The 21,529-nt window shown below is 37.4% G+C and overlaps 2 protein-coding genes across 2 annotated transcripts; both read right to left on the minus strand.

Annotated features, from left to right (window-relative positions):
- Nucleotides 1-1,397: 1,397 nt before the first annotated feature.
- LOC149018133 (O-fucosyltransferase 31-like) lies at nucleotides 1,398-8,389 on the minus strand. The gene is made up of 10 exons (XM_089152456.1): nucleotides 7,756-8,389; nucleotides 6,889-6,951; nucleotides 6,682-6,763; nucleotides 6,411-6,481; nucleotides 6,165-6,253; nucleotides 5,871-6,074; nucleotides 4,758-5,028; nucleotides 2,656-2,883; nucleotides 2,376-2,573; nucleotides 1,398-1,825 (listed from the first exon to the last, which is right to left on the minus strand). Exons 1-10 carry the CDS (start codon nucleotides 7,885-7,887, stop codon nucleotides 1,616-1,618), a joined length of 1,548 nt encoding a protein of 515 aa, XP_089008582.1. The 5' UTR covers nucleotides 7,888-8,389; the 3' UTR covers nucleotides 1,398-1,615.
- Nucleotides 8,390-9,714: 1,325 nt separating this feature from the next.
- Nucleotides 9,715-19,596, minus strand: LOC149018134 (guanosine nucleotide diphosphate dissociation inhibitor At5g09550). The gene is made up of 14 exons (XM_089154296.1): nucleotides 19,559-19,596; nucleotides 19,331-19,456; nucleotides 18,330-18,392; nucleotides 18,143-18,226; nucleotides 16,203-16,310; nucleotides 15,890-16,062; nucleotides 14,107-14,218; nucleotides 13,415-13,495; nucleotides 13,239-13,301; nucleotides 12,621-12,722; nucleotides 12,356-12,480; nucleotides 10,949-11,156; nucleotides 10,256-10,330; nucleotides 9,715-10,014 (listed from the first exon to the last, which is right to left on the minus strand). The coding sequence occupies exons 2-14, from the start codon at nucleotides 19,415-19,417 to the stop codon at nucleotides 9,961-9,963; spliced, it is 1,335 nt and encodes a 444-aa protein (XP_089010422.1). The 5' UTR covers nucleotides 19,418-19,456; nucleotides 19,559-19,596; the 3' UTR covers nucleotides 9,715-9,960.
- Between the last annotated feature and the right edge of the window lie 1,933 nt (nucleotides 19,597-21,529).

The following is a 21,529-nucleotide window of genomic DNA, read 5'->3' on the forward strand; positions in this document are numbered from 1 at the left end:
ACTAATTTAAAAACCAAATATGAACGTCTTCATTTAAATCATTACCACACACACATAAGGTGGGTGAAGAAATTCTTCCTTCACCCATCTTCTTAGATGGATTCCAAGGATCTGGTGAATTATCCTGAACCTTGCTCAAATCCTCCAGTGGCAGGAGAGACAGCAGGCGTTGATTCGACCAGATCTTCCCCGGTTTTAATACTTTCGAGAAATTAATGAGTAGATAGTGTATGATCTCGAGTCTCTTTGACTCTCTAATGTCGAGTCTAAGCGCAAATTTTTACAAGCATGACCGAGTGAGATTTCTTTTTTCGATAATGATCAACCGACTGAGGCGACTGACTTTGTGACAAATAACTCAGTGATTTTCAAGCCAAATTCTAGGAGGTTGGAGTGTTGATTTCAGCTCTTATTTCAAGATAAGAACTAACGGTCTTGTCTGAAGTGAACTGTGTCTGGGAAGTTCAGACTCTCCCAAGATCAAGATTCTTCTCTGGAAAACATGCTCAGCTGGCCTCCCAACGCCGGAAATTCCGGTGAAGCGGAGAATGCCAATTGACCCCATATATCGAATACATGGAGAGGCTTTGGAATCTATTGATCACATCTACTAACAGCCCATACTCGCGTTGCATGGTTGGCTTCAGCTATGGCATTTCATCTATCCCTTTCTATTCCGTATCCATCCGATTTTTTTTTCTGTGAGACCTAATGTGGTTGATGAGGGGTTAAATATTGTGAAATGGTTTGCGACACTGGGAATCTACTTAAAAAAAATAACAAAAAGATAAGACTGAATGCCAGCCTCTGTTCATTTTTTGTTGGCAGCTAAGGAATGCTGGGTACATGCTGGTGTAAAGGCCTTCGAAGAATATTGGGCAACTATTACTCAGCCTTCAGCTTGGTTCTGGCAAGTTCAACAAGTCTCTCAATTCTTGGTCGCCTCCACCATTGGGCCTCCACAAGATTAACTGTAATGCTTCTTTGAATTCCAGTTTCAGAGAGATCGGGTATTGGAGTGATTCTTCGATGTCCAGAGGGTTCCAGTGTCTTGCGGCTCTTTTCCCCCTACTGTTCAAGGTGAGGTAATAGCTGCTCAAGCAGAACTAATAGGGCACACTGGCTGAGGAAACTCAATGTGCAAGGTGAGGCTATGTATTAATGTTTGTGAACTTTACTGTGCTCCAAGATGTATCAAACAGCTACCTGCTACAATAGCCTGGAAATCTTCATCCCCTGAAGGAGCGATAAATTGGCATACTTCAGGGTCGTTCCAGCCTGTAATCTGGATCTCATACGTACTGCTCTTTCTGAATGCTTTCGTTACTTGCCAGAAAAATAAAATAAAAGAAAATTGCCAACCTGATTCAAGTACATGGTTTCTAAGGAACAAGATATCAGAAACTTAACATTCCTATAATTGATCATACCACCAAATTGACCTTATTTGTGAAAATACAGAATAAACATCTCAACCGCCCTTTAGGAAAAAAAGATATAGAATAATCTTCCTAAACAAATGGACGTATATTCTTCCTAGACAGAAGCTGCACAGGCCACAAACAATGGGAGCAAAAATATTGCACTCAGACATGCAACCTTCTAATAATTGTTGCTAAGCTTGGCACATACAGTCAGGAGCAGGGTATGTGTATATGGATTGTTTCTCTTTCTTCAATCTAATTCGCCCTTGTCGATTTTTGTGCCCTTCCACAACTGCAAGTTGAAACTCTGGCCATCCCATGCTCTTATTCAGGAAGAGCTGACCCATTAAAGCCATATTAGGCCTTATTGTCTTCAAATTCTCATATGTTCGGTGTCCAACCTGGTCAGAGGAAATAGACTTCAATTCTGTTAGACTGACTGCAGAATTTTCAATCATTTACTCCAAATGTGAAACCTGTAGTCTACTGTCGATCTCTACATTATTAAGTACATCATATAAATATACAGGATCGAACATTTTCATCATCCTTAACTGAGGAATCAGACCGACTGAAGCACTTATTTGGAACCAAAACCACATCTATAATTTCATTTTGGACTTTCAGATCCACAGAACAAATAGAACCGATTCACTCCTGTGTAGGCGTTAAATCAGATTCACTTCTTTTTATTCACTCCTTCGGCAACAGAATTGTTGCAGTGTCTAGACAAACCGAGGCATTGAAGGGTGCTTTGACACTATTTGTCAAGATACCTAGACACCAAGGCAATGCCTCGCAACTATCTTTGACATGGAAATTCATGAGGTAGCACCGTCGAAGAAGGGGCCTCCCTAATAACTTCCCTGATTTTATTAGGTGTTACTGGTGAACCACAATTAAACCCTTTTTTAGAAAAAAGAGAGAACACCAGTATGAAAGAATATTTACCAATGCGTTGTGCATGTTGCCAGGAGATGCAGAGATGAAAATGTCACTGTGCATGCTCACATAATAATCCAATGCAGCTAATAAAGAAGCCTTTCCTTCAATCTTGGCACGTTCTTCAGTGGAAGCAAGACTCTTTTTATCTTCCATCAATGGAAACAGCATGCGCAAAGCCGCAATCCTAGCTTCACCACCATAGACCTGGAAACATAAAATGTTCTTGGTTCAAGCTCTGAACAATATGCAAAAGTTTTCCCATATACAGGAAGGGTGCATGATGAACCTTGTGGGAGGCAAGATAGAGGCGGGTGGTATTGTCAAAGCCCAAAGCTGCCAGCAGCAATCCGATCTCTTCAGGGGTCAATGGGCAGCGGCCCTGATTTCTCAACTCCTCATCGGTAAACTGAGAATTTAAGACTCTTCCTTGCCAAATCACTTGTCTGTACTTTGCCAGAGCAAGTTTTTCTGATTTGCCCCCGCCAAAATCACAGGCTGAATGAGCAGCCATATCCTGGACATTGAAATTATTAGTGAAAATCACATAAGCTATTAACTGCTTAGCATACCATCCCTCCCTCTCCCAGCCCAGAACACTGTAAAGTGTTTTTTTTTTTTTTTTTTTGGGGGGGGGGGGGGGGGGGTGGTTAACTAAATAATCTCAAATTATTTATGACAAGGGGTAGGCTTAGTTGAGCTAAGAAAATAAAAGTCAGCACCAAAGTAGACCTATTTTGGGCTACCAATGGCTGGTACAGGTTTGGCGCATGGTCATCCAAAAGACCAAATAAACACCAAACTAGATGACTGCAAGGCTTCAAGCATTACATTATTTTTCAGCATTCAGGTAAGACCAATAAAAAGGTTGAAAAGAGAACTGCTTATAAAATTGCAGCAATCACCCATTAAAATGGAGTAATTATAAACATCCCAGGTCCTCTGCATCAGATATTCTAAGTAAAACCACCAGATGGTGTGCTCCTTCGGGGAAGTTCCTCATAGCACCCCCAACTAGACTGATACTTCAAACTTCCTAATGACAGTAAGGCTTAATTTGTTTGCAAGGGGAATTAAAGGGAAGTGAAAATTTTATAATAAAAAAGAGACTTCTGTGAATATTTGTAACTGTTACTCTATGTGATGATAGTACTAACTAAAGTTCTGCAAATCATTCCATATTTGGCTATTAAATTTCATGTTACTTTGCATCTAATTCCCTTCGATTTTTAGGGTTGAAAATTCCCTTTGATTTTGAGTTGTGAACAAAGATTAAATGAAAAATGTATCATTACTTACATTTCAAACTTTTGAGTTGTGAACAAAGATTAAATGAAAAATGTACCATTACTAAATTTAGTTTGAAATTTTAGTAGCTTTCACAATAGCATGGGTTAACAATTACAAAATTTTTATCTTTTAAGAAATGAAAATTTCAATTCCTTTTTATTCCCATTGGAACCAAGTGAAGCCTAAAGGTTATGGCACAGTAATATTTTTTGTTTTAATGGACAATAAAGGCCCACAATTTATTCAGAGGATACACAGATTTCACTTTTTGAGGTTTTACAATTTCCCTGATAGCATTAGGAATTTGAAAGCCTGATTGGTACACCGGCCCTTGTTTCACAAGGATTTTGGAGTTTTTAATTTTTATATATTATTTTCTTGCATTGTAGGACTTTAGTTATACATTTTTCATTCTATTATTAGTCAAGAAATTAGTGGTTAAGTAGCATTAGGATTTAGCAAGTTCTGTTTTTTTTTTGGGGGGGATTTTTATTAAAGAATAATTTCACTCCAGGTGTTCTCCTAGAACCCCCCTAAAAATGGGAGAGAGGAAACCATATATTCTCTGGCCTTTTGACTATACAAATTGAATGGAATAAACTTTAGTTTCTAGTGGTTTTTACTTCTTAGTATGTGTTTTACTGATTGGGTTAAAGGTATCGATCTAACATTGATTTTCTTCCATCTATTCTTGCTATATTTATCTTAATTCTGGTATTCTTTCTGCTACCAAAAAAAATTCAGGTATTCCTTCTCTCTCCTTCAACCTTTCAGATCTATGTTTCTCTAATTGTTAACGGAACTGTCCATCGCTAACAGTATCTATTGCTTATACTTTCCTTATTTTCCTCTACTACCATAAGCCCTATCCAGTCCTACACAATTTGACTATATTTCTTTGCAGTGTGGCATCAAATTTTAAAAGGTGTTACTGTTCCAGGACAGGTGTTATTGTTCCAAACCTCAAGAATCAAGCATTTTGCAGCTAATACCCAACATATACCACAAAGTTTTAAGTATTCTATATCATCCATAAAATCCAAGCAAACAATAAACCAGCAAGACATACATAAAATGACATGAAAGAGGAACAAAACATACCTTATCAAACCGAAGATGTAGAACAACAAACTTCCCAGCTCCCTCTTTATCTTTTTCACCTGTTGTCTGCTGCAGAAAATCACTTCCTAATTTTGCACTTTTATTTGGTGAATACCGGAGGCGACTAACAAGGGCATCACCCAACGCTCTGATATGTGGAACAAATATCAATGCTTGAAAATTTACTTTACAACGTAGTCGTTGAATGTCCATAGGCAAGTTGTCAAAAGCCAAACGGTGTGAAAAGGGAGCGATAGCAGCAATTCCATAGCTGGCACAACCAGAATACATATCCAAGTTTTAACACTTAGCTGGAAATAAGTTAAAAGAAAATAAGGTACATTTGGCATAGAATATCTTTCATTCCTCACAATGGCAGGACCCCTCGTGCACTGGATACACACTTTTTAGGGCAGGGGATCTATGCCAGGACAATGGGAACATGGGAGGGGCACCTCGCTATTCATATACAGGTATTACACAAGGTCATGAGACCCTTCTGTTGAGCCCACATAATTAGATGTGTTTAGAGAACAGAAGGGTCCTGTGCGGGAAGTCACAGAGGGGGGAGGGGGGGGGGGGGGGAGGAGGGGGGGGGGGGGGGGGGGGGGGGGGGGGGGGGGGGGGGGGGGGGGGGGGGGGGGGGGGGGGGGGGGGGGGGGGGGGGGGGGGGGGGGAGGAAGGGGGGGGGGGGGGGAAAAAGGGGGGGGGGGGGGGGGGGGGGGGGGGGGGGAAGAAGGGGGGGGGGGGGGGGGGGGGGAAGAAAGGGGGGAGGGGGGGGGGGGGGGGGGGGGAGGGGGGGGGGGGGGGGGGGGGGGGGGGGGGGGGGGGGGGGGGGGGGGGGGGGGGGGGGGGGGGGGGGGCCTTTGAGCCAATTCATAACTATAAAAAAATTAAATTAATTAGCACACTGTTCTGGTAACTCAAGAGACAGATACATATGATTTCAATTTTCTCCAGGCAGGTGATTGTGATTATTTATGTTTCAGAGAGATTCTTAGGGAGCTCTTTTATTTATTTTTTAACTTAATGTGAGGTTTGGGGGGGGGGGGGGGGGGGAGAGAGCACCCTGATAGAAATCGTACAAGAGTGGATTCAATAAAGAGTACCAACCTCTGCAATATTGGCAAGACATTCTCTAGATACCAATTAGCTGAAGCATGAACTGGTGCTGTTTTGATTCTGGTAGCTCGAATTGCTGTTGCATAATACTCTCTTGTGCTCCATGAGAAATCTTCAGGTAGCTCTTTAACTATGGAAATTTCATCCCTCAGGACCTCAATAAAGTGATCCACATCAAATACTTCTGTAAATGTACTGCAGAAGAAAGTACGACGTCACCAAAGCTTCCATCTTCAACGAGTTAAAGTAAACGAACTGGTTTACAGACCGTAACAAACAAAGTACCTTGAATCTTTCCAAACAGGATTTACTTCAAGGTGTGGAATCACAAGTGTTACATTCAAAATTTTAGCAACGGCAACTGCATCACAAATCTAGAAAAGGAAAACAATGAGCTACAATAAGGAAAAATTATATAGAGAAGGAAAACAATTAGCTAAGATAATAGAAACACTAGGACTTCAAAGACAAAAAAGGGCAGCCAAATTGTTAAAAGATAAGACTTCAAATGCTTAAACATAAATTGCCTACCCCCATTCTTTGTTGGTTCAATCCCCCATCCAGAAATACTTGGATATATCCCTGAGACTTTCTTGGTAAAGCTACCAAAAAAAAAAGGGGGGGGAGGGGGGAATGAAAAAGTATCAGTGAGGGAACTTTCTTGGTAAAGCTACCAAAAAAAAAGGGGGGGGGAATGAAAAAGTATCAGTGAGGGAACCATATATCATTTTATGCAACATAAAAGTTACGGGACAAATTTGACATATAAAGTATAATGTGCAGAGCTTCTTTTCATTCTCACCAGGAAGTTCTGTAGATTTAACACAGGGTTTCCATCCTTGATGAGGCAAGGGAGACCAAAGATCGAACTGCTGAACATTTGACTGAATAAGAATGACAAAATTTCTTAGGTCAGAGAAGAATTCCTTAAGAAACAAACATCTTTATGTGGAATTTGGCATAATAATTTTTGAATTCAGTTAACCATCTAACAAAGCATTATACTCACAGTTTGCCTTCTTATAGCACCTTTTAGAAGTGGCAAGTGCCTAGGTTTAGGAGCGACCCATTCCTGCATGGGGCATCAAATGAAAAACAAAATTAACACACAAGTCATCAAACTACTATTGGGGCAGTAGGACATATGTACATTCTATACAATATACTGAACTAGTCAAACATCTGGATTGGATGCATTTCTGTTTTTAATGAGCTATATCCACCGACTGACTAAGAAGTCCTTAAGAATCTACTTAATTTACATGAGACCATGAAATAATCATCAAAAGAAAGCGAACTTCAACAACCAGGAAACAGAAAGTAAACAAAGAAAAATATTTTCTTACATTGGATTTAAAAAAAAAAGGTAACTACTTAACAAAGGAAATGCAATAGAAGTGTCAGAGAAGCAGATAAGACAGCACCAATGTGGCACAAAAACAAAAGAAAGGGAATTTAGTTTTTCCAGAAGGACAATGGCATGGAAGGACCATAAGAATCGTTCCTCTGCTGGTCAGTAAACTAGCACTCTACATAAGCACTGACAGCGCCGAGATCCATTTATCAGCGAGTCAAAGTCAACTAGGTCATCTGATTCGTGGAAGATGACGATATCTTGGTACAAAGCACTGAATAAATTAGCTAACGACTTCCCCAGGTAAAACTAGCTGATCTATAGTCAACAAATCCTGCATTTTTGTCTAAAACTAATTAGCTCCGCAAAAGAACAAACAACGATGCGAACAAGCTAGCAAGCAAGCTCGGAAGCCGACCATTTTCAGGTAATTCAGCTCAACTTAATAATCACTAAACAGAAGTTTCACGGAAAAAAAAAACTAGAAGCAGAATCTAGAATATTGCAGAAAATCTCACGTACCGAGAAGACAGAAGGAGAAGCATGGCCCAATGGAGTGAAAAGAGAAGGGAAGAAAACCGGGAGCAACAGCACCAATAGAGCAGCAAAAGCGCCTCTCTGATACTGATAACTATAGTGAGGTTTCGCCATCATCGAAGCTTCTTCCACTGATCCAGAAAGAAATCTCTAGCCTGAAGAAACCCTAGTTTTACCAGAGAAAGAGTTCATCTAGAAGCAGAGTTAGTAGTCCGTTATTAACTCCTTCATTCTCTACTCATCTCTCTTACAAAGAAGACATCCGTACCACTGGACTGCATTGATTGTGTAAGCGCGTCTTTCTCGAGGGCCCTACCAAAACGAATAAAATAATAGATATATTTGCTTTCAAGATACCGTACGAACCAATGGAATCACTTCACGTCGCCATTTCGTTTTGTTCCTTTTGAGGTCTGAAAGAGAGAGAACATTCCCCGAAATTGAAGACTATCGCTCAAAGAGAGAGAAAGTAGCTGTTTTTTTTTTTTTATGGGTTGAAAAAATAGCTGCTTTTCTACTTTCTCTTCCTTTCTTCCTCGCTTTCCAATTTCCATTGGTATCCTAAGCTTTCTTGGGTCAAAGCAGTCAATCTGCACTACAATTCGCAGGGAATCCATGACATCAGATCACCTCGGCACGCTAATGGGGAATAGAATGACATCTAAAACCAAATCCACTCTCAGTGGACAATATAGACCACTGGTCTGATTCCTTTTTTATTTTTTTATTTCTTCACTTTAAAATTTTAAATGGTTCTGGTCCTTCTTGGGACCTTTACCGAAAAAAAAAAAAAAAAAGAAGAAGAAAATTCAGTGCCACCAAAGAATTTCTCTTAAAATTAATGTCACCCGTTGAGTTAACTAACTATTCAATCAAATCTCTCTTCTTTAAGAAATCAAGCTAGATGCAGATGTAAACATATTAAATATTTCAAAAAAAGAAAAATAACCTTACTTGATTCATTTCTTTCTCTCCTTCTTCTAGTTATGACTTCTTCTTCTAAACATGATTTTTTATAAAATTTAAGCGATATTATTTATGAATAGTGTTTTTAAACTTAGGATGTGGAAATAGTATTGAAAAGAGCAAATTGCACTTACGCCCCACTTTATGTTTAAAAAATACATGGACCCCAAAATTAGATTTTTATTAGATATATTTGTCAAATTTATTACTGAAAACAGTTAAAATACTGTTTATTTAAAAAAATATCCCTATAAACTATAATAAACAGTATCTGAAAACCAGGTTTTCAGTCAATCTCCTAACCACATTTGGCACGTTACTTTTGAGGCCTAAATCACTGAGATATAATTGATAAGATTGCTCATTGATCTTAAAGATTTTTCTACAAAATGTCTTCCTAATTCAAATAATTTTTAGGAGTTATTCTATATAGATTCTCCTCCCTAATCACATGTGGCATATTGCCTTTTGAGGCTTGAATCATTGGAACAGAATTGGTAAGACTATCTATTGACCTTGAAGATTCCGCTCTAAAATCACTTAAAAATCGCGAGAAACTTTGACAATATATCAGTCAATTCGGTGATACACTGCGAAATATTGCCAAATTTTCGTTGATTGTTGGACCATCTTGGTTTCACCCCCAAACGGAATTTTGGCAAAATGTTGCACTATGCTTGAAGGAGCCTATTACTCTATTAGGGATATTCTCCATTTGAATTTAAAAGTGGACTCCAAAACAACTCAATCTCAAATTCAAATTAAAAAGTTCAAACAATTTTGAATTAGTCAAACCTTATCTTTTGTAACATTTTCGTTAATTGTTGAAGTTACCATTTGTATAGTTACCATTTGCATCAAATTGTACTAAATCTCTTGTACTAGAGTTATTATAAATATACTTGGCTACCCATATGTGAAAGGCAAGCCAGCCTCATTCAAAAATAGTCTCTATAACACTGTTAAAAGGCTGCAAAAAATAATGGAAGATTGAATTTAATTGACGTATCCAAAGCATATACATATCATACCAAGTGCTGACCAACAATCTTCTAGCAGAAACCAGAAGAAGAATACTGCCAAGTTACTAGGAAGGGACTACATTAACCCAGGATATTCCCTGTTCTTACAATGGAATAATTAGTTCAAGGACAAGCTAGAGACAGTAGTTGCAGAAGAAAGGAAGAAGAAGAAAGGAAAGGAACAATGAATGAATCAGTGGTCTCATTCTTCGGCGGCAGCACTAGCATTGCTCAAATCCACAGAAAGATCAAGAGTCTGCAACATATAGGAGAGAGAGAGGGAGAGAGAGGTCAAATAATTAGTGTTGTAACCATTTGATGTGGAACAAAGTAAACTGATTAATGTACAAAATAAACTACTGTACTAAGGACATGTGCATTAGTGCAGGCAACAATTTAATTGATACAGAGACATTAATCATACATGCAGAAGACCTTTCCATGGAAGTGATTGATTAGTAAGATAAAAATCAGTCTAAACTGGAAAGAAAAAGTACCTTCCCTGTAATCTTACTATACATGTCGAGCACGTCTTTTACTGTGGTCTCAAAGTGTGTTGTAGCATCATAACTCTGCAATGAATTTACCTTGTCAGCATCTTGAACTAGAGTCTCACATAGAAAATATGAACTGGAAAGGTTATGCTTATATTGTGGTAGGAACGGTGACAAGTAGCATTTAAACCATTTGAAGCATACTATAACCAATAATGAACACATTCAGAAACACATAAAAGATCTTTATTAAGATAAAAATCAATAAAAAGAAAAAGCCAGAAAGAGGGACCGATTCCTTTTTTCACAACATAGGTGTGTCTGCTTAAAATGACAAACAAATTACTGGCTGACTGTCTTACAGAAATCTATGAGGTTTCAGAAATTAGGCTTCTCCATTCTAACTGTCGGGGAAAAGGAGAACAGTTCACAAGGATTTTGATCTACAATCTACCATTAGTTGACATGGTCTACAGGAAGCAGAAAAAGTTACAGTTTATACAGGGCAACACAAAGACAAAGGATGACACGATCAGCAACAAGGAACAATTAGGCACACTAATCATGAGGTCAAGTCCTCTCCTGAGTACTCAAATGGCTCAAATTTCAGCCTTCAATTTTTGTGGTCAACATTTCAGTAGTCAATTAACTGTGACATGCAAAAAAGAGAATGTAAAGAATACATAGAATGCTTACAGAAGAAACGAAGCAGTTGTCCTCGTGGTTTTTGATGGGTTCGTATCTGTCATAAACATCAAAGAACATCTCCTCTACTGGCCCAAGTAGATCTATCCCAGGCTTCAATTCCACTTCAGGTTGGTCAGTTTCTGCTTCTGTTGAAACAAAAGCAATGTATTTTCCTTTTGGAGCAACATTGTGGGAATACGAACTGCAGAAAAGGTACCTACAATAGCAGTAATGTTAAGAAGAACACTTGAACTATCAAGTTTCAGGGAGTATATGGTACAACAGGTTTTCTTATCTTCCAATACAGTATCTACACCAATAGCAATACCAGGAGAAGAAGTTGCACTTTCAGGAATTTCAGAATTCCTACTTTCTCAGGAATCCTATTCCTAGTCTTCCGCAGAGTTCTGCTTCAGTTTCAGTTTCTTTCCATTTTTAATCCAAGGATGAATTAGGTCGCTATAAATCCAGTCCTGTTTCAATTTAGTATTGTTTTTAATGTCCGACTTCTATTTGATTTAGGACCACGTACAGCTGGTCAATTGGAGTGTTGGTGAGTCGGTTTTTGAGTTGTTATTAGTATTTCACTGGTCAATTAACTAGCTATTGATTAGTAACTGGTTAAGGCTACTTTTGGTCAAGTTAGGAGTAGCCAGCCATTTGGGCACAAAAATAACAAAATAAAAGCTCTGTAATGTGGACTTTAGGCCCCCTTTTGTTTATTTCAAGAGTGTTTGCTCAGTGGATTCTGAATGTTATTGCTGTTAATTCAGAAAGAGTTTTAGAGGATATAAAGCCTGCAGTAATGTCCATCCAAGTCTTCTCTAATTTAGGAAAGTAAATGTTAGTCTAACAAGGAAAGTAAACCAAGTCAAGATATACCACAATAGGAACACTCCCCCTATCATGGCTAACTACAAATGGAATATTAAACCCATGGTCATCCCATAACAAAAACAATCATTGGGAATGTTATGATATAACTACTTCCTGGGAATTCATTGGCACAGTCTTTGGGTCCAGATCCTGTTACCAAGGTATCCATTTTTGCTTCTTGGATAAGTTTTACTGAGATATACTTGATGCTTTATTCGTTACTAACTGCAGCACTTTTCTGGGAAATGGAGAGGAGACAAAACATGAAAAGAATTTTTTGTTGATCACCAATACCCATTCAAACTTAAAATGTGTAGTCTACATTGTTAAAGAAATAATCTAAGTTTGAAGTTCACAAATCTTAACACTATCAGAGCAAACGAGAGATAATGAGTAGTTAAACCAAGAGAAATAAGGAAAGCTATATGTAAGGTTTGAATCTGTCCGTGCATGAAAATATACAGTTACTTACTGTATGTGCATGCCAATGCCATTCGGCTATATCAATAGAAAAACATCAAGGAAATTCTCAATACATACATGTCTGACTTCCGCCCAAGTTGTTTTTGTGGTAGGATAACCTGGACTGAGTGAGAGTCTTTCGTGTTTGGTATGGGATGACTCATTATACAGATTGCACGAGCAACTTTTCCTACTTTCTGCACCTGTTAACACATGCAGGGATTTACAATTCATATCTATAACAGAAGATTTTGGTAACCCAAAAACAGCTCTCCTTCTTTGCTTGCTTGCTCTCATGGTTTAATAAAACTTTTTAATTGCTTGTGAACTGGTTAGTGTCTACCTTGTCAGGCAAATAAGAAGGATCACATACAACTTTCTTGCATTTTGCAGTTTCCCCTTCAGAAGTTACACCAATAGCTTTTCCATTTGCATCAAATTCTACCTGTCACCCCAGAATCAGACGATGATAGATTTTTCTAATATTAACAGTGTATTTATCATAGATTTTTCTAATATTAACAGTGCATTTATCCTTTTGCTTTGTGTACAAGAAGATTCTTCTGAGTTCTAGCCAATTAAAATCTTTCTTTCTTTTTTTTTTTTATTGTTGAAAATGTGAAATATATAATGGGCAGTCAAAGAAATTAAATCGAGACACGATCAATGCTTCAATATTGAGTAACCATGGTAGAAATAAATCTTGGGCAACTGTATTGTTGCAGAAATATGTAACTGCGTTGAGTATTATAACTTCATACGACTTGGAATGGTTATTACACTTTTCTTTCCTTCATCCAATCAATAAGCATTTATTTTCTCATGAAGAACTTAAACATATGCTTAACTGGAAAAAAGAAAGAAAAAGAAAAAGGGAAAAAAAAGGCCTGAGAACTGAAATCTTGTTTGGAAACAAGCAAAATAAAAAAAGCTGTCCATTTAGAAACCTCATAGATGTTACCTTGCACTCTGGTTTGTTGAGCATATACGTGCCACCATAAACAGCACTAAGACGAGCAAATGCCTGGGAGTATGAAAATATGTCAAGCTATATAAAGGAAAAAGGAGATCAGGGAAAAAAACAAAAGGAGGAGAAGATCCTCCCTAAAAATTCACTCAGTTAAGATGATAGCCTACCTGTGGTAATTCTGCCAATCCATAGAGTGGATAAATATATGGGGACCCTCCTTGAAAGCGTGCCAAAGACTCTGCATACAGCTTTTTGAAACAAAGAACCAGAGACAGTTGTAGATTAGTTCTGCATGAAGATGTTTCAAAGTAGAGGGGGAAAATATGAACCGTAATTGTTCATAACTGAATGGAAGTATTCATCAAGAAGGGAAATCAACACATGAAAGTAAGAAGATAAAAAACGAAAGTTGTACTTGTTCTCAACTTTCACCAATTTTAAATCGAGAACACAAACAAAATTTTGAAAGGTTCAACTGATCTTATATCAGAAATTACAGGCTCTTATCATGGGATATAAGAACATGTTCTTTATTATCTCAAGGGTTCATACAAAGGCTGAAGGACTTCAGACATTTGCTATCTTTGTCGGATCCTAAAATCCTAGACTCAGCCAGGATCTTGATGTTTGTTGTGCCTATCAAGTTTGATGAGGATAAAATAATTGGCAAAGACAGAGTTTGCATTTATATCAGTTCTGCCATGGCAACATGGAATTTACATGCAAACTACTGAATGTAATTATGGATTCAAGTTAATGAAGTAGAATATTTCAAATAAGATTGAAGGAAAAGGTAGAAAATGTTCCTAGTTCACAATTAGACATTACACAATCAAAGGAAGCAAAAGATGCTTAGTACCTTCATCTTCTTCACAAAATCCATGGCAGGTGTATCCAAGTAGCTATCATCATTGTATAGGGCCAAAGCATGGCCAATAAAGTCGACTGTGTTGTCATCTAAACCATACTTTCTGCACAGGGTAGAAATTTAGTGTGTCAAACTATAGATCCAAATTCAGAGTAAAGTGGAAAGGAAGTTGAATTTTGAATGTCATTTGAGACGAAATTCTTTGGGTAATCTGCCTAAATGTTAGCTTATAATTATAACAAGATGCAGTTTGATCTCTGAAGCACAGCATAATCAGTAAAGCAAAAATACAGTTGCTCTAATATTAATAAATACTGTGACTACAAAATCTCTATCCATGCCTATATAATGAAGCAGATGTTGTCGAAGAAGTTAAACCAACTAGCATGGCAAGAATGAACGGCAGCATGATACAACCAGATCCTAATCTATCTAACTTGGGACCTGTTAGAGTATAACACTTTAAATTTCATATTACTGTACCAGTACAACCACAAGCACACACAGACCTAGAAGACACTGCTTGAAAATTGAATTTGAATGTGAAACCACCAATAATAAAATAAGAAGCATTAAAAAGGTAGGTAGTCTTGGTATGGGTTGCTTGAAGGCTATATCAAGCATTAGTGAAGTTGAAAAAGAACAGTCAAGGATATTATTACCATTCAGTAGCTAACACCTTTTGTCAGAACCAATGATAAATCTGAATGGCAGTGAGCAGTACTATTCTACTTAATGTCACTTCTAAGTGTTCAGAATCAACGATTAAGTTTTCCTCTATTTTACATAATTTCATTTCAAAGTGTGAAAAATCAAGCCAATTCAGAAATTTGGACAGACAGCATTCATACATTCCAAGGAGACATCATCCGAATATTTTAAATAAATGGGACCTCTTTACATCTGTTCTCAGAATCAGGCAACTGATTGGGCAGTTCTACAGTGTTATACTTGCAAGTGTATGCTTTTACTGGCAATCAGAGTGCACCACTAAATCTTGGCCCTTAGAGAATGAAGGCCATATACCAGAGCACTAACCACTTCTGAAGGGTTCCAAGTAGGTGACTGGGAAGGCCCTAACTTTTATCTCTCCAATTTATTATTGGACAAAGTGGCCTTACTTGGACTTGAATCCATGTCCTCATACTGGCAGCATGAGCTTTCACCTTCACACCGGGCAGTAGTCCCTCCATTTGAGTACGGAAGGATCTAAGTAGAATTATTTATCAAGTCCCAGCCATATTATTACACAATTGTATTTGTGATACTTGACAAGCAGGTTACTGAAATGTCTCAAGTGTCTAATTTACTGACTTTTAGATCACTACTGCCTACTTGGTTAATATCCAATAGAAGAGTAATTCCCAAATTTTTGTGGTGGTGTAAAAAGTAGACTCAGATAATTAGATTCAAGGCCATGAGCAAACACCTACCTTTGTTTCTCTATCCCCAAAAGATAAGGGAAATGGTGTTTGATCTACATGATGAATAGAACTCTTGGTGTGTAAACCCTCCACCTGTATTGCTAAATGATCTATGGTGACATGATTAAAGCAGTGCTAATGTACTTGCTAAGAGAAGCAGAGTATTTTCTTCTGAAAAATGTTGACTGGTATAGGGGACTGCCGAGTTGCTAAAAATATTTGTCACGAATTCAATGTAACATTAAAAAATGGAAAAATAAAAATCCTGAAGTGAAATATTGAAATCATGTACAGTGAGTATTGAGTTAGAACAAAGGTAAAGTAGAAAGTGTAGAGAACAAGGCCAGTACGAAATAATATCTCTTGCTGTAACTTTGTTCAGGTCCAGCCCTTCATGAGATTTTGGATCATTTTCTTCATAGTCTTGCACGTAAATAAAAAACTTCCGAGCACGGCGCTTTTCAAAAAGTCCCATTAGTGGGGATTTCAGTGCCTCGACATCAGTGGCTGGAACTTTATTAACCTGCAGAGTACAAAAAGTTGTTTTTGCTTTCATTCTAAAAGTATTATTTGAAATGTAGAGCTTCAAAATGATTGCATACTCATTAACATTTAATAACAGGCACAGAGACATTCATCACAGTCAGGAGAAAGACAGCATACCTTCCCTTTGCTATATACATAACTGCCATCAACAGCCTTGAAATTGAGATACTTAGTAACATCAGTATGAATGAGGATACGTACTAAAGCACCGTTGGCCATCATGAACTGCCAAATCATATAGCAACTTTCATCAGGAAGGAAAATGTAACATAGAGGGAACTTTTAAATTCACTGTACAGCTGCAATTTCAGGATTCATCTATTAAATGTTGTGAATGTGGAACGCAAAGCATAAATCAAGAATGAATCTCATATTCTATGAATTAGAGTTTAACAAATCGCAATCAAAAGCATTCAATTCTTCATTCACCATTGAAGCTGCATCCAATCCCAGATCAAGAAGTACTTCACTTATCAAACTTATTGTAGGCAAACACAAAGCACGAGAAATCCATTCTTAGGGTTTACTCATTCTATTTTAATGTCAAATGTGAAACAAATATGGACAACATCAATTGTAGGGGTTGGCCAGTCAAAGATTCAACTCTAAGAGGGCTGAACTTGATTGCATTTGACTCTAATTGATAACAGGATGTCAATGAGTTAAGATATGTAGGTATCTAAATTGTTGGTCTTCCAGATGAAGCAGTTATTGTGAAACTAAAACCAACTGGTGGTAGTGAGGGTGCAACTTTATTACCTTATATGGGTCATGTGGTAAGTCCCATTTTCAGAATGGAACACAGACCTTTTAATCCCAACAATCCCTCCTCAGCATTCGTCCAGTGACTCAAAACTGCAACATTGAGTCAATTCTCAATTGTTGATCTTTTGGATCAAGTGCTTATTGCTACGCTATAACCAGACCAGTGGAGTGAAGGCACGACTTTATGTCCTAATACAGGGCGATGAGGAAGTACTCATGACTCATGAGGAGACACTAACCTACAAGCCCCGACATGAATTACATTTAGAATCTAGTAACCGACTTCGGATTTAAAAAATTCCCAACTCTTTGAGTTGATTAGGGTATCCTGGTGTTAGATTTGAGTCTAATAAGTAAGTTCATATGTTGCCAGTTTTGGTTTTGATTTTGTCATTTTCCAGCATGAGTGATTCCATCTTTAAATCCAGGCCCTAATTTTCATGACTATTGTTTTGGCTTTTATTTTCATGAATGAAACTTAACGTGTTGCTTGACTCCATTGTAATACTCTCTCAATAACTATGGTCTTGAAATCTGACGTCATTGGGATGGTCTGCAAAATACAGGGAAAAGGGCATACACTTTGACAAGGTTATCTATCTTGGAGTTTCAAAGCAGGAGTTCTTTATGGAGAACCATATACAGTCGAGTCTCTTGCACTTCATGTTTTCTACAAATTACTGAAAATTTCATTTTCTTGCTTCTTGTTGCTCTGGGGTTATTCCTAAAATCTTGGAAGTCTGAAGCTTTTATGACTGAAAAATGGCCATAAGTGTTGATTCCAACTTACTTTCCTTTACTTCTCTTCCCTTTAATGTTTCCTTCAACATTTCTGGTTCAACTGAGAAACCCCAGTACCATGACCAGTCCTGATCTTCCCCTCTGATTCTTATAGTCCTTTGTTATTGTAGTCAAAGACTAATTGCTTTAGTTTCCACAGCAACTAGCTGCTAACAACTGCTGTCCTACCCTGCTCAGTACAATCAGGAAAGAAACTAAAACTATGAAATAGCCCTGAGACTTTGGTCCTTGACAGCTCTGTAGAAATTATTACACTGAGAACCTCAGAAGCATAAATTATTGTTTCAGAGGCTCCAGGTTTCCCAAATTGACTAAAAAAGTTGTTACTTGCAACCCCCAAGTAAGAACCTATGGAACTTGGGGACTACAGTTAGATTAAATATGAAACAGATAACACTGCTGAAGTTTATGACGTGTATTATGGAATAAAAGAAAGCTTCATACTCATCACTATCTACACTACATAGTGATGAATTAGAAGTTCTGAATACCTTGGGGATCATATCAACGTTGTACTCTCTACTTGAGCCCAGTTGTTCAGGAGGCTTGTCATTGCCCCTAAATCGCTTCCAAAGCTGCCAAGTACAAGAAAAGAGTCAGCTAAACACAGTGATGAAATAAATCTCACATAAAAAATTAAATCAAACAACAAGGGCATACTCATACAATGAACCTCACCTGAACTAAATTAAGTGAGGTCGACTCTCCTCCGTAGTAGTCATTTCTATCCATATGCAATACCTATTTCAAGTGGATTGAGACAGCATATTAGGCAACTCAACATTATATCGATTCCAGATACAATTTGCAGGTATTAAAAACAAATTGAAGAATAAACTTCAAACGCAATCAGTTGACTGATATCACGTTTAGCGTGATCCAAAGTTACTCAATCTTCCTATTACACCCTAAAAAAGATAGGAACAAAGAACAAAAGAAATCAAACTAGACATTTGTTAATTGAAGAATTTGGCATTGACAAATGAAACCAGTAAAATTTATAACAAAATTATTAGAGCAAATTGCACTGGCACCTAAAATGGAGGCCTTAAAGCACTAATACCCCACTTTATGTTTAAAAAACACAAAGATCCCAAAATTGGATTTTCATTGGATATATTTGACCAATTTATCACTGAAAACAGTCCAGATACTATTTATTATAGGAATATTTTTGGAATTGAAACAAAATAAACACTGATTTAACTGTTTTCAGTAATAAATTGGACAAATATATCCAATAAAAATTCAATTTTGGGTCTTTGCCTTTTTTAAACATAAAGTGGGGTGTCAGTGCTTTAAGGCCTCCATTTTCGGGTGCCAGTGCAATTTGCTCAAGTTATTATACTAGTAAATACATAAAGAAAAACATTTAGGGTATAGGTTATTGAGTTTCACACATAAAAGTTACAATTAAAGCATAATCTGAAATGTTGTGCAGTTAACGGTGTAGTTTATCTATGAAATTCTGAAGGATATTCTGAAACAGAGAGAAAACTATATTTTCACTCTTGGTGTTCATATTTAAGATCTTCAGTCAATGGCATCATACGAAGCAAAGACCAGCGATCGAGCAGAACAGGTTACATACTTATTGTCTTTGCTAGTAGTTTTAACACAGAATTTTTTCTCTTTTCTTCTGAGAACAATGGATAAGGAAATGATTTAGAGAGGCTTACTTTGAGGCCATCGACGGATAGAAGACCACTGATAATGCATTCCTTAAGACCCGTGCCCAGAACTATAACGTCATATTCTTCATCCATGGCGAAGAGAGTTGCAGAGTGAAGCAGTGAAAGAGCGAGCTAACGAAGAGAAAACAAGAACAGTGAGACAAAAAAAAAATAAGGGCGAGATTGAACGAAAACGAAGCCAGAGGAAGAAATAATCAAAATAAATTCTTTTACTTTGGAGAGCTGGTCTCCCTCCGGCTCTCGACGTCGCGCATTTACCGTATGAAACCGGTACGTTTTCCCGACTAATTCAGGCAGCAAATTGTAGTGATGACACGTGTCTCGTTCTTACTTGCCATATATTTGAACTCCTTTTCCCTCTTAAAGAAAAATCACTTGGATAACCATGGTCCATCCTTTAATCTTCATGGATGACCGGGTAAACCGGAATTCATGTAGAACCATGCAGTCAATAAGGAGTCTGGATCGGCTACCCGTCGGGGGAGAATAGACCCCGACGGCTTTACCATCATAAATACAAGGGGACTCAGGGGTTAGGTGATGGGATTTTTTTTACCTATGGGTCCCACAGGATTTGTGGTGATAAAACCGTCCCTGACGGGGTGATGATCCGGATTCGTCCATAAGAAAATATATTTCCAACTAAGTACAGGTACAGCAAACTCTGAATTGAATGGGAATATCAAATAGAACCTTTGCTTACTAATGGATAACATAAATTAGATGGACAGCAAGGAACGGAAGAGGAAAAACCTCAACGCTTTTCTATGACTCAAGTAAGTAATGATCTATAGTTGTGTTACAATTTCTACTTTTCGACTTTCTTGTGTGCAGGGATACATAACTAATCACTAAAAGAAGTAAGATAGAGTGTGGGAGGAAGATGATGAAGTAGGGGCTACATTAGTGGCGATTTGGGATGGATTACAACAAGCAAAACAACAAATATCCAGCTAAAGGAAATCTAGTGCAATCAGTGAAGGCAGCACAATTACTCTCCATGCCATATCAAAACACTTGGCCTCTTATTTATACACCACACGGGGTGAAACCGTGAAAGTTCTAATTAAGGCAAATTGTGCTTCGTTTTGTAACTTTAAATTAGACCTGTAAAGTGATTGGATTCGACTTGGATACATCAGTATCAGAATCCAAATTCGATTAACAAAACTAATATCTGTATCTGAGTCCGAATCCAATGGAAATTTAGAGAATGCATCCGAATTCGAATTCGAACCATTACTGGATATCTGATAATAATTCGATATGATAAACTATCCGATTATTTATTGGTGATGTCATTTTTTTTAAATTTCTGATTTCTAATTACCGATTACCGGATTCCGAATCCAATTATCAGCCCTTATAAGAAAAAAGAATATTTAATATTTTACTCTAGTCGGATAATTTTCGATTTCATATCATCCCGTTACCGATTAATGGTTTCCAAATCCGATTATCATTCCTTTTCAGGGATAAAAATGTTGAATACTTTGTTGTATCTGGATAAAATTTTATTCGAATATTACCGATTTGATAAGCAATTATCTGAATTTAAATCCGCACGCTTATCGAATGGATATAAATATTTTCGATAAGAAAAATTTCAGATACAAACACCTTTAGGGCCTGTTTGGTTACATGAGTCTGGAGATTTCAAATATCTAGAGATTTCAAATTTATGGAGTTATAATTTATAAAATTAGATATTTGGTCGACGTGATTTTTGTGAATGTGCAAATGTATAGCTTTTTTGAAATCTTTGGATTTCACCCCTTACCCATAAATCTACAGATTCACATTTTTAGTGTAAAAAGGTGAATCTCTAGATTTCATGAATCTAGAGATTTTTACAACCAAACAGGTATGATTTTCAGATTCATGAATCCAGAGATTTAAAATCTCTGAATTCATGTAACCAAACAGGCCCTTAATGAATACAAATGCAAATTTAGAGGTTTATTTCAGTTATCATTTACAGGTCTATCTTAAATTCCCCACCTCCCTCCAAACTTTTACTATTAGAACTACTAATGTTGTAATACCTGACTCTCTCACCAGCGTCTACAGTTCTTCCCATGAGCGTAGTAACTACTTTTAGGTAATATATAGTTTGTTTTTTTTGGTAAAAATGAAATAGAATCTTCGTTGGTTGTTGTGCATATTATGTTCTGCATTTTTTTT

The sequence above is a fragment of the Hakea prostrata genome, chromosome 4 (genome assembly GCF_041222555.1).
Source record: "Hakea prostrata isolate BN-2017 chromosome 4, UWA_Hpros_2, whole genome shotgun sequence".
Taxonomy (NCBI): Eukaryota; Viridiplantae; Streptophyta; class Magnoliopsida; order Proteales; family Proteaceae; genus Hakea; species Hakea prostrata.

Excerpts from the sequence above, each read along its gene's own strand:
- LOC149018133 (XM_089152456.1), bottom strand. The coding sequence starts at position 7,887 with ATGATGGCGAAACCTCACTATAGTTATCAGTATCAGAGAGGCGCTTTT. Across the intron at positions 6,952-7,755 it reads CTTCTCCTTCTGTCTTCTCG|GAATGGGTCGCTCCTAAACC; the intron begins GTACGTGAGATT and ends TGCCCCATGCAG. Across the intron at positions 2,884-4,757 it reads TACATCTTCGGTTTGATAAG|GATATGGCTGCTCATTCAGC; the intron begins GTATGTTTTGTT and ends TTCAATGTCCAG.
- LOC149018134 (XM_089154296.1), bottom strand. The coding sequence starts at position 19,417 with ATGGATGAAGAATATGACGTTATAGTTCTGGGCACGGGTCTTAAGGAA. Across the intron at positions 16,311-18,142 it reads ACGTTGATATGATCCCCAAG|TTCATGATGGCCAACGGTGC; the intron begins GTATTCAGAACT and ends ATGATTTGGCAG. Across the intron at positions 14,219-15,889 it reads ACAGCAAGAGATATTATTTC|AAAGTATGGTTTAGATGACA; the intron begins GTACTGGCCTTG and ends TACCCTGTGCAG.